The sequence below is a fragment of the Anser cygnoides genome, chromosome 6, assembly GCF_040182565.1.
Source record: "Anser cygnoides isolate HZ-2024a breed goose chromosome 6, Taihu_goose_T2T_genome, whole genome shotgun sequence".
Lineage (NCBI taxonomy): Eukaryota > Metazoa > Chordata > Aves > Anseriformes > Anatidae > Anser > Anser cygnoides.
In genome coordinates, this window is record NC_089878.1 from 24,955,899 (window position 1) to 24,971,187 (window position 15,289).

The 15,289-nt window shown below is 39.0% G+C and overlaps 1 protein-coding gene across 6 annotated transcripts in view; it reads left to right on the forward strand.

Moving 5' to 3' along the window:
• The window catches only part of RBMS1 (RNA binding motif single stranded interacting protein 1), a 148,340-nt gene extending 143,787 nt beyond the window's left edge, over window positions 1–4,553 (forward strand). For 4 of the 6 annotated variants that reach the window (XM_048072269.2, XM_066999485.1, XM_066999486.1 and 1 more), the window contains exons 13-14: window positions 911–995; window positions 3,810–4,553. In XM_048072269.2, coding sequence (XP_047928226.1) covers window positions 911–988 — 78 coding nt within the window. In that variant the 3' untranslated portion in view covers window positions 989–995; window positions 3,810–4,553. Of the gene's footprint in view, window positions 1–910; window positions 996–1,987 lie in introns of all 6 variants that reach the window. The other 2 variants (XM_048072270.2, XM_048072271.2) reach the window with 2 other exon arrangements.
• Window positions 4,554–15,289: the final 10,736 nt, after the last annotated feature.

Sequence of the window (15,289 nt, forward strand, 5' to 3'; positions counted from 1 at the left end):
TTTGATCTCTATTTAGTTTTCCAGTGAACAACAAACCCTGATTGTGATTTTTTGGAAAGAATCCTAATTTTGCCCTAGGATTTCAGGGTACTGTTCATATTCACCAAAGAAAACCCTCTGCAACTCTGGCTAAAAAGCACAACTAAATGCTAGACAGTAGTCTGCCTGCTGTTTTGACTTACCTTCCACTTTTTTATGGATCAGTATTTTCTTAACAGAGGAGCTAGAGAAGGCATACTGCAGCTCTTTTATACAGAGTGAGTGCTAGACAGTCTGTTCCAGAGTTTATAAGAAAAATGTTTAATTTCACAGTGTATTTTCGAGAAACACTAAAACTTGTTTGGTTCGGTTTACTCATCTGCTAGAGTGGGTCAGAGAAAGACACTCAGTAATTAGCTGCTTGCACACTATCAGAGCACCTCAGCTGAATTAATTCCCTGGTCTCTGGGGGTTCATGTGCAAAGTTCCGACTAGAATTCTTTGTCTTATCTAGTGCCATTGACACCATGATACTCAAAGAGATAGTGTTTATACATGTAGTAAGTACATCTCATTCTTGCTGCCCCTCAAAACAGAGGGCAGAATGCTCTTTAACATTTGCAGGTAGAAAATATACCGGCAGTTATTTGCTCCCCTTATGTATTTATTTCTATAAGGTGAAGGTTTTTAAATTAATGTCAAAACAGCTGAAGAAATAGAAGGTTTGCATGATCATTTTGCTTTTCTTATTTACTTAAATGTAAATCAATGTGAAGTTAACAATTTAAATCTGGAATTGGAATACCCCACTTGGGAAATGTGGGGTTTTAGACTTTAAGACTGTTAATTACACAAATTGCATGGAGATACAGATTGCAGGTAATGCTACCTGATTTTGTTTCCCATGTCTTTTCTCCCTCTTCCTTTGCAGGAAGCCAGTGGTCAACAGCAGGTTACAGTAGAGACGTCCAGTGACCATTCTCCATATACATATCAACAAAATAAGTAACTGTGAGGTAGGGGCTCATCCTGTCGCATGAAAGATGTGAATTCAAGGATGTTTTTTCCATAACATACAGTACTCTGTATGAAAATTATTTTTTATGTCATATAAATAACATTGATAATATTTGGGGCCGGACACTTAATTCAAATTTGGCCAGATTAGAAGCAAGGAAGAGGAGTTCCAGAAGTGACTTAATGAATTATGAGTTATAGCACTTTAATACTTTCTCTATAGCATATCTGGATTATGTTCTATTTTAATTTGTTCATCTTGTATACAGCATGCTGTGTACAAGAATAACAATGAATTAGTGAAAAAACAACTAAGCAGAACATACCAGGTTTGCAAGCAGCTTTGCAACTGACTTACTGAGTAAGCAGGGGGGTGGTCTGGTAGAAATCCTTGCTTTCACCTATTCTCTTAAAGACTTCCCTGTTCATCCTTTATTCTATGAAGCAGTAGTTTGGTCCAGAATTTTGTCAATTACTTTTTAATCCATGTCCTAGTTTGGCTCTAATTCCAGAGTTATTTATTTATCTTCCTGCTGCAGGTTTCCTGTGTTTCTGCTTGCATGGCCTTTCCCTACTAACCATTCACTAGTTTTATCCTAACTCCTTCCATATAGCATTTTGCTTTCTGTAGATTGCCATTCTGAAAACACTGTTTGCAGTAACCAATCCCATCTCCATCCTCCATGTTTTAGAATGCTGAAATTTAGTTCTTTCCTAACTCATCTTTTTCTGGGTGCTTTGTAAATCAGGCAACTGGACTATGTAATATTTTATCAAATCTTATTAGACCTCATACTGAAAAATTCCATTCAGCTACAATAATGTACTAGAGGTGGTCTTAGAAGTGTTTGTTTAAAGCCCTCATGGCATTTCTAAGGTACTTAAAAACTATAAACAGTTATGTGCGAGGGTTTTCTAATTGTGTGATACTCTCTTTAAAATGTATTGATCTAACAGTACACACATTTTGCCATCACCTTTGATTTTGCAGGTCAGCTGTGTTATTTGACAACACTGTTCTCATCCCCATTATTGGCATAACAACTTCTTATATGTTCAAGTATGTAAAGATAGAAATGAACCAATTGGGAAACTTCGCACATTCAACAGATGGCACAGTCTGCATAGCACAACATATGACCTGTGTTTATTATTTTAGTCTGGCCAACTGCCTGCATCTAGAGAAAGCCCACATCCTTGATTTTCTTCCAGGGCAGGGAGAAAGCAAAGCCACAGACTCTTCTCGTTCTCCATCTCCTAGCGTTAAAACCATGGCTCCTGCATGTTTCCCATGCCAAGGTTATTGGCTGGTGTTAACCACTTTTCAAGGAATTATTTGTTTTGCCTTAAGTCTTCCCTGTGGGCATGTAAAACCTTCTTACAAACAGAGATCTGTGGTAGACGGGGAAGCAGAATCCTGCACGGCATCTCCGCACCCTGCCTCTCCATCAGCGTGTCGGTCTCTTTCCCATAGACTGGGTCCATAGGAGGAGCAGCACGTAGTCTCCTGAAAGGATGAGATGTGCTGCCATCTGAGACGCGTTCTGTAACGACGACTCTGTAGCATACTGAGCTCTGTGAGCAGCTCTGGGCTTTTTCTGTAAGCCAGTCCTCCGTGTATTTTTATTCTTCAGAAGTACTGCTACCCGCGTTTATCTGCACAGGGAAATCTGTGTGTGCAGTGACTGTGGCAGTGGGAGCGGGCACGTGGGGAAGATTAATATGGTTCAACTGATTTCAGCCTCGGAGTATGGCGTTTGGTATTTCTGTCCCTGGAGCATGCCGGTACTTGTCACTTTTCAGACAGGTGAAGGGGAGGGAATTGACGGTTATTTCTTGCCCTAAATACAGTGAACAGTGCGGTCTCTTAATTGTTGTGGTTTTGTCACTATTGACAAATTGAAACTTTGTTCTAAATGCGTGCACAGCACTTTTGGAAATGCCCTGTTGAAAGTCAGCATACATATTGCCATAAATAAGTGGTAAATGACAACTAGAACATTCACACAAGCTGATGCGGTCTATCAGAAATACCCAGCATCTTACCAAATACATTTAGTATACCCTTACCAAATACATTTAGTAGCTGTATAGCTTCTTTTCAAAAAAGCTGCTACTATATCAAAATAGTCAAAGGGACTTGAAAAAAGTGTGTTATAATTGTATATGCACCTACAAATATACAAACCTTAAATTAACAGACTTTGTCTTGCCTTGAAAAATTCAAAAGTTGTCTTAACTTTTCATTAGCTGAGCATTTTTAAAAACCCATCTGGCAATATAAGCCAATATAGTAAATGGAGAAGTCTCCCTTAAAGTTTAATGAACCCTGAATTACTGTTAAATATTAACTATCTACCAGGCACAGTAGCTGTCTTTGCATTAGCTGCAGTACCTTGTGCTTAGCCTCCCTACGGCTGCACCAGAAGGAAATTGTGTTCCTTTTCCAGAGATCAAAAGCCTTCGGGATGCAGCAGCAGTATGCTCACATACTCAGCTACTTTTGGTCAGCTAAAAGGAAACAAAGCAAGAAAGGAGATAGCTTTGAATGCAGCCTTCTAGTTCCTCGGTGGGCATTCTGCATGCTTATCTTTATTAGAGATAAAGGGGGAAAATATGGTGGAAGACTGTATCCTGGCAAGTGACAAGCACCTGTAGAGCCGCCTGTGTTTGCTTCTCAGATCTGTGCTCAGATTCACGTAGTCTGCTCACAGCTGTCTGAAATAGGAAATAATTCAGCTTGTAGACAGCTACAGTAGAAAAATGAATGCAATTCGCAACTCTGCTCTAGCTCTGACCTTTCTGTGTTGCAGATGTCCAGTGTTGACCTGGCCTGGAGAAGGGTGCAAAGGCTGAAACAATCATGGATTTTACTGATCAATTGTGCTTTAGGAATTATTGACAGTTTTGCACAGGTTCTTGAAAATGTTATTTATAATGAAATCAACTAAAACTATTTTTGCTATAAGTTCTATAAGGTGCATAAGAAAAACCTTAAATTCATCTAGTAGCTGTTCCCATGAACAGGTTTATTTTAGTAAAAAAAAAATTTTTATCAAGTGTTATGACGCAAAAAAGAAAAAAAAAATCAAATTTCTGGGTATGCACAGATGACCACAAAGACTTATTCACGTGCATGACAGAATTTGTGTTTTGGTTTATTTTTATTTTGTTTCCTTTTTTTTTTCTTTTTTTCTTTTTCTTCTTTTTTTTTAATTGTATGAAATGGGTTTTCTGAAGTTTCAAATAGTAAAACATCTAAGATGATGTTCTGTGCTTGCAGTGTGTGAGTGTTGCTTTAGTGCTGTGTTGCAGTTATAGTGTCTGGTCTTTTAGCTTTCTGTTTTTCTTTTAATGTAGTGTGAAGTGTCTTATCCTTTTCTATAAATTCCAATTTGCCTTAAATCTTTCGATGCTGTAGCTGTTTCAGTAAGTAGTCCAAACTAATGGTGTAGAATGCTTTGACCAAATGAGCTGGTCTATTATGCCTTGTAAAACAGCAGCATAGGGCTTTTAAAGGTAGTCAATAAAAATTGCTGAAAATTTGGCTTTTTTAATGTGTAGTAAGTGTTTTTAATGATTTTTCACATAATATGTAAGGTAGTGAAATGCAAGAGGGGGAAAAATGTTTTGTGTGAAACACATTTTCTGACTGGGGAAATTTTAATAGGATAAATTGTTTGTAAGGCCATATGCCAATAGTTCCCTCTGGTAGTTTGAATGACTTAGGAACTCTGCTGTATGATGCAATGTAAAATCTTTTTTTGCCTTTTTTCAAAAACTAACTTGATGTTCTAGTTTTAGCGTAGGTAGAGTAGGGAGTTTGGGGTGGGGATCTCACCGAATGTTTTTGTCCTTCCTTTATACTAATGATAGTGCTTTAGGATGAGGATCATGCTGAGACTTAGCAAACAGAAAAGTTGCTGTTAAAGCAAAATGGCAAAAGCTAAAGGACTCGTTTTCAAACATAAGCTGAGATGTGAGTAAAGGATAATTGATTGGGTACTAGCTCTCTATAGTAGGTAAATAAAAATAAAAAGACTTGGCACTTTTAAAAGGTAACTTTACCAAAGAACAAAGAGCCAGTAACCAATAATTCTGATTTGTCTCAGCATTACGTCTTCTGTACTCTTTATTTTTGCCGGACCAGTTTGCGGTTAGGAGAATGTGCCTTTTTTGTACATTTGCATTTAGGTTTTATAATTTTAATTGATGTATGGACACAAAAGCATGAAGGAAGACTTGGATCCAAGCAGTGCCACACTTTACATCATCACTACAAGTGTTAAGTGTAAAGAAAACCAATTTTGAAACTATGAAATTCCTGATTCATAAATACACAGTTATTTGTACTTCACATATTAGATAATTCACTGCTACTAAAGCTCTTTATTACGATTGCATATGTTTTAAATCAAATGATAAATTAAGTTGTCTTCCAAAACTGTGTACTTCTCTGGTCAGCTGTATATGATCAGTTATCTACCTCAAAGTTTATTTCCTTTTGTATTGGGACAGGTTGCTGGCCCTCCCTGTTTCCACAGACCAAATCATCCTAGCTCGGGAGCTAGGGCTAAGCAGTTGTTTCTTTCAAGTATTTTTTAGTTTTTAAATTTTGTGTGAGTATTGGAGTATAGATGTCGGTGACATTTCATAGTTTCAAAAGTAAATTGCTGCTCTGAGAAGTGTAGATTCTAGTGAAATACATAGTCATAAGAGATGTGTTTTTGTTTTTTCTTTTTTTAAAAAGTTGTGGTATTATTGGTTCTATGCTCCCTGGAATATTACTGCTTTGTCAAAGTCCAGACTTTCTGCAGCACCTTTCCTGTATCTGGTGAATTTCCAAGCCTAGATCTCTCACTACTTGATACTTTTGCGTTAATTAAAACTGCAGTATGATAGGTGTGTTAGAGGGAGGGAAGAGCTGCTGCCAGAAATGTCTGAACTAAGTGCCATACTCATTGTCTGGGTAAGATTTGGGAAATTTAACCTCTGTACATAAAGAAATAATCAGTTACTTAAACATCACATAGTAGACAGCCATTAAATTATAAAAAATTAATTTATGAAGAAAGACCTTTTGTACAGATTGAAAAAAAAAGATTTTCATAGAGATATCTATATGATCAAGAGAGTTAATTTTTTATTTTTGTTTTACTAGTGCCACAAACTTGCCAGTGGTAACTTATTTGTCCGGTTCAAGATAACTCTGTAGTTTTGTTTCCTAGGACTTGTTGTTAAACGCCAAAAGACATTTTTGAACTGTAAATTTGATTAGATTGTTAGCTTTTTTCTGTTTTATTTCTTTGAAAACTTTTGAATAAAAAAGATCCAAAAAAAAAGAAAATGCATTGTCTTTCCTTCAGCTGTTCCTTTACTGGGGGAAAACCCAAACAGGTTATCATAAAGACTTCACCTTCACTTTGAAGCGTTCAGCCTTGCTTTGTGCTTGACGGTCTGGGTTTTTCCCTCCTTTATCATTCTTTACAATCAGATTTTAACTCTTTCAAACCACATTACAAGTCACTCACTCTTTCAGACAAAACAGGAAAGACAAAAAATAAATGATCAAATACATCTGATTTGAATGCAAGAACGGTGTTGTTCTCTTCCTCAGCCTGCACTGGGAGGGCTGCACACTGCACTTGTGAATGCAAGCCGGTGTTGTGGGAGTATGGGTGGAGGTGGGGGTCTCTGGTAGCTCCTAGCATTGAATTGCAGCCTACAAGTGCTCCCGTTGTCCCAGCTGTAGCGGAGTTGGCTGGAATACCCCGTTCTGGAGAGCAGAAGTGGAATTCAAAATCATCCCGAGTGTCTGTCTTCCAGCTGCAATCTTTAAGCACCTTTTTTCTCTAAAGGTAATCTCTGATTTTATCATCCTTTTGGCAAGATCACCACTGCCGATGCTGTATATCAGACAGAGGATTGCCCTGCTCAGAGTAAGGCTTGGAAATGAAATAGACTAAAATATCAACGAGTGTGTCTCTTCAGCTAAATAAATGATCTACCGCTCACATGGTCCACGTCATTTTGTGTCTGACTCTCTCTTGGGCACCCATGCGTGCTCTGGATGGCAGAGAACAGGGGCTTGAAGGCCCAGTGCCATCAGCACTGAGCAGGCAGCAGGGAGGCTTGCTGACGCCAGGCTGTGCTGCTCCAGAGAACACATTTTACATTATAGCCATATTTTGGACATATTCCAAGTGTTCCGCCAGCCCTGCAATAGGGTAGGCAGCCTTTTGGATGGGTAGGCAGCCTTTTGGATGGGTTGGCTGGGGCCACCCTACAGGCAATGTGCAGCCCAGGCTCCCAGTTACATGATGCTGATGTGAGATACTGAGCCTACATGTGTTTTCAGTGGAACGAGTGAAAGAGACTCACCTAGTGGTTAGGAAACTCATGATTTACATTAGCTTAAGGCAATAAAGATGTCCTCCTTTTATTAATGAGGAGAAAAAATCTCACACTGTGTGCTACTAAACACACTCCTGTAACTGAAAAAATAAAATGCCAGTTTACCGTTTTGTAATAACACTGACTGGCCCAGTGTGTTTTCTGTGTAAAATGCCATGGATGAGAAGATGAATACAGCAAACTTTCAGAGGGTTTTGTTACGTTATTCCTTTCACCATCATACTGAGTTTATTTCAAATTACAAGTAGGCTTTCTGAATTAAGTATGGATACTACCTCACAAAAGCTCTTTGAAACAAACTTAGAATAATGCATGTTGGAAGAGCTTTTTCTATTTGCTTTTCTAATTATCACTATGATAAACTTAGTTCTCTTACTGTAACTCCAACTATATTTGATAAGAATGAGCGCTTTCAGATTAGTGCCTTTTGCCTGGTATTATAAGGTGGTGTGTATCATTTCTATCAGGCAATCTGCAATAATGCAATATTTATATGTAATATACTTTATTATAGATAATAAAATTATTATCAACTGGCTTGTTCAAACATTGATTCCACTCTGATGCATATAATTTGTTTTTGAACCCTCCTTGCAATCATGCTGCTAATAAAGTCTTTTCGCTGTTAGCAAATACTGATAAGTATCATACTCATGGAGGATGATTCTTATCCTGATACAAGTGTTTTCTGAAAGAGTATGGACGGGCCCTACTGTTTGTTGGTGGTTAGTTATTAGAAACTAGTCTTTCTGTACGGGATGAACAAAATATTTTATCTTTCTCTATTTTCTAAATTAACCAAACTGGGCAGGTATAAGATTATTGCAAGCAATGCATTAACTGCAAGTTAACAAAGTGCTGTTGATCAGCTCAGCTCTGCTAATGACTGTTTGCATGTATTGGGCTAGAATAATTGTGATGAAAGTCAGGATAAAGCACTTTCCTGGTACTCTGTCAGTGTTTTGTTGTTGCTGATTAGTTTTTGTTGTTTGTTTGTTTTTACCACTCCCCCCTTCTAGGTTTAATTTATGTTATGGTACCTCCACCACACAAGACAATCTGGATGATTGGCCAGAACTGTGCCACCTCACTTACCTCAGCAACAGCTAACACCATATGAGAAATCCATTTAAGTGCCAGAATATTTATGTGAGTTCAGTACTCCTACTCCTGCCATGCACACTGCACTGCGCTTGCTCCTTTTGCTTTGATCAACCATTCCAAAATTATTTGCAAACTTGCACATGCGTTGGAATAAGATACTCAATCCTACCGTGTCCAGCAACGTCTTTTTCTGAAAGCCAATGTGTTATTTGATGGCGTTTAAGACATATATGCTATTACCTTCCAGACACTTGCAACACTGACGTACTCTTTCAACTGTGAAAGATCATCTGTATCATTTCCTAGCCAACAAATTCTGGCATTGATTAACCCAAACAAATCTGAGGCTTTTGGCTTTCGCACTTGGACCATTAATTCTCTCCAGAATAGGGGTTAGAATATACAAAACCTATTCTGTTTGGCAACTTCTTCTCCGGCTTGTAAGAAAAGCCATACTGATGTCAGAACAGTGAAGATTTACAATGCAGTGACCAGAGGGAGTGTGTAAAAGCCTGCATGTGGAGTGAGTAAGTCTTTCCTTTTCAGGACAGCTCTAACTGCATTTACCATCTGAGAAATCATATCACAGGAAAACACTACTGCATTTTTTCCCCTGCCACAGAAGAAAGGACAGCTTGTCAACAGGCAAGCTTTAACTGCTTAAGTTATCCATCTTGCCTTTTTCAACAGTATCCCTTCACTCAATGCGTACATCAGTGTTGTTCTGAATTCTGCTGTATTTCATCAGTCTCCCTTCAGCTGAATAATATGTTCTCTTTCAGCAGCTTCACTGGGATAGAGATTTTGCCAACTTCATGAATGAAGACATGTGGCACCCTGAAGACTTCCCGCATGCACACTATAGGTGTTCAGATCAGCTTGCTCAGGCAGCTTTATAAGTATTGATTTAGAGACCACCATGCTAATGTAACCAAGAGGAAACAAAAATTGGAAAATGATTTCTGCGTGTACACTCTACTGACCCTAAAGAAGTAATTCGCAGTAGGAATTTTCCACAGTATTCTCACCACCTGAAATTCAAAAGTGAAATTCAACACCTGAAATACATAGGGTTGATACTTTCAGGCACTATCTGTAAAGCACATAAGGGTAAAAGCAAGGGTTTAAAGAAAGCCAAAAGAAAATTTACAACTAAATAAGATGTTTTGGTAAATAAGCAACAGTAATAACAGTAAATAACTTTTCCTTTGTGTACTTCAGTCCTTCCCCAGTAGGAAATATTTTTATACTGACAAGAAAATACTCTGCTTTTCTTTTTTCTTTCTTTCTAGTGAATGTGAAAAATCTGAAAATGTATTTACAGCTATTTGTTACAACCTCTCCTTTGTATCAGGCTGTTCAGGCTCAGAGTACCTGTAAGCAGCGCAGCGGTACCTAGGAGCATAAAGCGGGTACTGCACACCACGCAGAAAGAAAAGGGAGGCCTTCCCAAGCCACCAGCCCTGCTCACCCAGCAAGGCCCCTGCATGGCTCTGTGGGCCAGGCAGGCATGGCGTGGTGGGGAAGGGTCAGTCCTGCAGCAGACCTTCACCACATTTCCACCTTCTGCCGAGCTGTGTCAGTGCTGCTGGCACTGGTGATTTGCCCCTGCAACCCCTGACGCTGCCTGAGCTGCCTCAGTTCTCTCGAGAGGGTATTTACACATTTCCACGGTGCTGCTTTCCCTCCTGAATCCCTGAGCTACCGGCAACCTGTCTCAACAATTCTACCCCTGTCTGCAGTTTTACCTTTCTTAACTCTCCCCGGGCTTTCTCACAGCTCTGCCCTAGCAGCCTGCCAAGGCCCGGCAGCTGGGCTGTGTCAGGCTGGGATGCAGGGTAACCCCGGGGAGAGGGGGGCTGGCGGCAGGGGCTGCAGGGTGACATGCTCCAGGCCTCTCTGGTATCAAGAAAATCTTGTTCGGGTGCAACCAGGGGAGTGGGTATTCAAAGAGCTCCAGGTGTCGCTGCTTTTTGCCAGTACAGAACAAAAAGTGGATTTTAAACAGCTTTAAGAGGGGCTGGTGTAGCTTGCAAGAAGTAAAAAATGTTCCAGAAGTTACAAGCTGCGTGTATCTTAGGTTCATGACCTCCTTCAGCCGTGCTCTGCTCACTTTCCATAGTTCCAGCTGTCAGTAGGATGCTGCCTATGTGAGTGGAAAGGAGGCAGCTCGACACCAAGTTACGGGCTTCACACCAGAAAAAGTACATTGCTGCTCATGCAGTCGCTATTCGGTGAGCTCCTGAACCACAGCAATTATTGAGCAAAAAGAGTAGTAGGGAAGTAAGCTTTCATACGAAAATGGGAAAATAAATCTTAAAAACCAAGGCCAAGTTTCAACTTTTTTTTTTTAATATAGTTGTTTCTTAGTAAATTGTATTTAAGAGAGTGGTCTAGCTTCATCTGCACTGTGATGTCTCTAAAAATTGCAAAGATTTACCCTCCATTTGAGGGCAAATTTTTGGTACTGGAGTGTTGAATGTCCAGAGTTCACATATATATGTATTTATATATATGAAAGAAAAGAAAAAAAAAAAAAAAAAAAGCAGTTCCAGGAATTCCTCTCCTGAAAATATTTTGCAGATGAAGCTAGCCAGTCATCTCTGGGAAAACAATTCAGGACACAACATACCATTGCGTGTATTACAGTAAGCGTATGCACAGCTCATCTGTTCCAGATGGGGACATGTGATCAGCCCTGCAATGCGCAGTCCTGCCCCGCTTCAAGGCTGCAGTTAATTTGCTCAGCAACATTGTGCTCATCAACAAACCCAACCTTGGGGAGCCGTCCTTTTTCAGTGGGACTTGCACAAGTGAACGGGAGGTGCAGAGCCCTGGGCTTGGGGGGAGCACTCTGTGCTGGTCTTGATCTCAGCGCCGCCATAGCCTCCTCCTCTGACTGCTGGTGCAGTTGGGGAACAGACTGGGGAGACCCCCCCCATCTATCCCAGTGCTGTTCCTACCCGAGATTAAATACCTTATCTCGCAGCCACCAGAGGGCATCTTCGTTATAAGCTGAAATAATCAAAAAGGTGAACTCCCATTTGTAGGCTGTAATTAGGGTGCATTTATAGTTACATATTATTAAAAACACCATGTCCTCTCACCTTTGCAAGATAAAATGCAAGTGCTCACATTTCCAATAATGTGTTATTATTCATCATTAAGCCATCAGTAGGATTGTGTCCTACTATCAGAGAGGGAAAAACAAAATAAAATAAAACAAAACCTACTTTTATTTTGGGCAATGAAATGCATAAGGGTGCTTGTCACTGTCCAGTGGGGAAATAAATAAATAAATAAATAAATAAATAAATCAGGAATCTAATCAAAACCAAACATCACCAAAAACACAAGTGTTCCAGGCAGAGTCAGGGAAAATCGACAAGTAGCATGGATGTGACAGGAATACAACAGGAGCAAAACAGCAAAGGAATTTTGGAGAAGTCAAGCACACTGCAAAGATTCTACTCAGAAGAGACCTAGAAACCTTGTTCCCCATTAACTCAAAGCCAGTCTACTTGCATATACTCTTGGCAGCATCCCTATATTATAGTTTTATTTTCATAAGAGCCAAGACAATTAAAATTGTATTCACTCATAACAAAGCATAAAAGAGACAAACACCTTTTTCAGGAATGAAATAAAGCTCTGAAAATAAATTGGTATCTTGAGGGCTAAATGAAACTTCTATATCAAAAACAAAAGTGTGCTAAATATTTAGGTTGATACAGAAAAGTCTGCTCGTTTTTGCAAAGTTCATTCAAGAAGACCTTTCAGTGGTCATCAAAGATGAATTCTTCTGTATCTATCCAGATTGCTAATAGAGATGAGGAAGGAGGGAGGAGGGCAACAGAAATGATAGTTATTTTTGCTGCCTTGTCTCTGTCTGCAGTACAGCTTGAATCTAATGAATAAATTAACCATAATCCCCACAGGATGTTAGTGCTTCAAGTCTCAGAAGCCTTTTGTAGCATCCCTTTTGATCAAGAGAAATCAGCTTGCGTACAGATTTCAGACGGTTCACCTCTAATTCTGCTGGGTACTCAGCCTTATACTGTATCATTAATGACCAAGGCGAGGCCAGCAATTTTGACCTACACAATCTTTTTCTTAGATGTGGACTACAAGAAGTATTTGTTAATCTCTGCCAGGGATTTTGTCACTCTTCAAAGTAATTAGATGAATCACTTCTGGACAGGCCAATTGCTGTATCAGACAAAATAAAAGACCCAAAGAGCAAGCAGAACAAATAGGACAGTTCATAGACATTAGTGAATAACAAGTACAAAATATTGTAAGTCTGGAAATATAAAGTACTTTTCTGTTTTGCATACGCCCTAGCCTTAGGCTAAACAGTGAACAGACAGAGATCTGTATTTCTGGGCAAGGATCTGATCCAGGCGTGTGTTTGTAATTTTTGAAGATTGCTTTTTATATTGAACCAGGATTGGGGAGAAAAAGAAGTCCAATAATTTTATTTTATTTTGCAAACTTCAGACCTGGAAGCTTTTTTTTTTTTTTTTTTTTTCCTCTGCATTTCTTTCTTTTCCTTTGCAGTCTCGAGCACTTGCGATTATCTTCTTTTGGCAGCCACCTCAATGTCAGCATGACTATGTTTGTCACAGGTTTTATATGCTGCTGCAAGCAGGACTCAAATTAGGATTGGTGTGACCAAAGGACAATAGCTCTGCCAACGAGACAGACTTTTTTTGATCTAACTAGCAGATGCTCTGCTAGCGTCTCTCACTTTTTGCCTCTCTTTTGCCTAGAGGACTGAAACCAGCCTGTCAGTGTGATCATATTCACAGGAACTACAACTGTTTGTACAAGATCTGAATCTAGGCTAATACCTGCTTTAATAGCTGCTTCCAACAGTTACTTGTGAAGACTCAGATGGTAAATTCCATTCAATATATTATAGTTTTTAAAAGCAGAGATTTTTCCAGAAATAGTTACTCTTTTTATAGAGGCTATTTTGCACCCTAGTGGATAATTTTAGATGGTAACAAGTTGCTCTTACATGTCCCTGGTCATCACTGACTTGCAAGAATAATATTGCTGGGGGAGGAAGCTAGAAGGAGACCCTGCTGTGATTCAGACCTTGGGTTCCCCTTTTTCCTCCCTTGTTACCTGACAGTAGTTTTGGAAGAAGAAGAAGAAACTACTAGACATATTAAAGACCTGGCATAAAATATTGGACCAGTTTTTCAGGTGTCACCAAGGGGTAGCAAGTCTAAAGGTGTCTCTCCATTCCACACTTAAGGAGATCTTAACTAGCTTTAGCTTTTCAAGCAAGTCTGAAGTCTACTGGCTGCCAGTCATCCTGACAAGGTGATGACTAACAGGGACAATTAGCTCCCTCTCCTAACATGCTGTCTGTCATGGCTATTTGAAAGGGAATAAGAACATTTTTTTCCCAAGGAAACAGGTTGACAAATGGGTTTGGGTCTGTTAAGGCTTTAACGTAGCTTCATATTAACAAAATGTCAAAAAAGTTGTTCCAATGAGGAATGGGATCAAGCAATATTGTCTGCTTTGTAAAATCCTATTTAATTCATGTTTACATATTTAAAAATTCACCCTATAGCCTGTAATTCCACAGGAGTGAGCTGCTGAATTTCCATTAATGTCAGAGGGAGAAAGATCCTGGTATTGTCCACCTGATAAAGTAACAACTTTATTAATTTTAAGTATTAACTAGTTAAGCTGTGAGTTAAAAAGTAGAAGCTGTCAGTAATTTAACTCATTTCCATCTCTTTCAGAATCTTATTTCCAGTCTGTAGACAAAATTGAGACACATCTGACTGGTAATTATTCATTATCACCATTATCCAGCTGCTATTTATTAAAGCTAATGCTTACAGAAGCATTCTGCATCCCTGACATGATGATTTTAGCACCCATCTCTCATACAGCTTTATTTTCAGATCTGCTGAGTGCCCAGAGCAAAAAGGTTAGGCTGTGATGCATGTTTGCTGCTGAATTTTAAGAACTAAAGTGTCTTCAGTCAGACAAGTAATTTTTTTTTCTCAGACAACACTTCTAAACGAAGTGATTCATGTAGCTGACTGTATGGATCGCAGGAGAACTTGCTTAAAAGAAAGGAGAAAGACAAAGGAATTACCATCACTTAACTAGGCTACTCCTCACAATGACTGAGAAACAATCAGACCATAGTCTGAGAGCCACGGTGAAAAGTTACATGACTAATTTGTATTTGCATTGTCTAACTGGTAGGAGGAAGGAGGACATAGCCACAATAGTCAATTTATTGGAAGAACAATGTAGTCATTCAACAGGGCATTATCCTGAACTAATTTAAATGACAGCACAGCAGCCTGCTCTTGACTTAAGAAATCATAAGTCTTTCAAATTCCGTATCTAATAATCAAATTTTACCACTGACTTATTTGTTGACAGAAATTACTTATAGCTAATATGTTCCTGTTGCAGACCCTGAGGACTCTTTGTTTATGCTAAACGTGAATGTATTCTAGCACATGAATTACTATCCTCCTGCTTGTTTCTTGGGCGCCTCCAGAATAAGTAATACATTGGCATAACTTTGCCATTTGTCAGCCAGCAGTCTGGTAGCACATTTGCTCGTCAATCTAATTTTAACCTTTTCTCATATGAGCACTTGGTACTTCATGTAAATCAACCAGACAGTCTGTCATTCGATAGGACACTATCTTCATAGTCTTCTAAACTATGTGCTCTATCATATGTGTTCATTTTTAAGTAGCAGAGGAAAATTAAAACTAATATATTA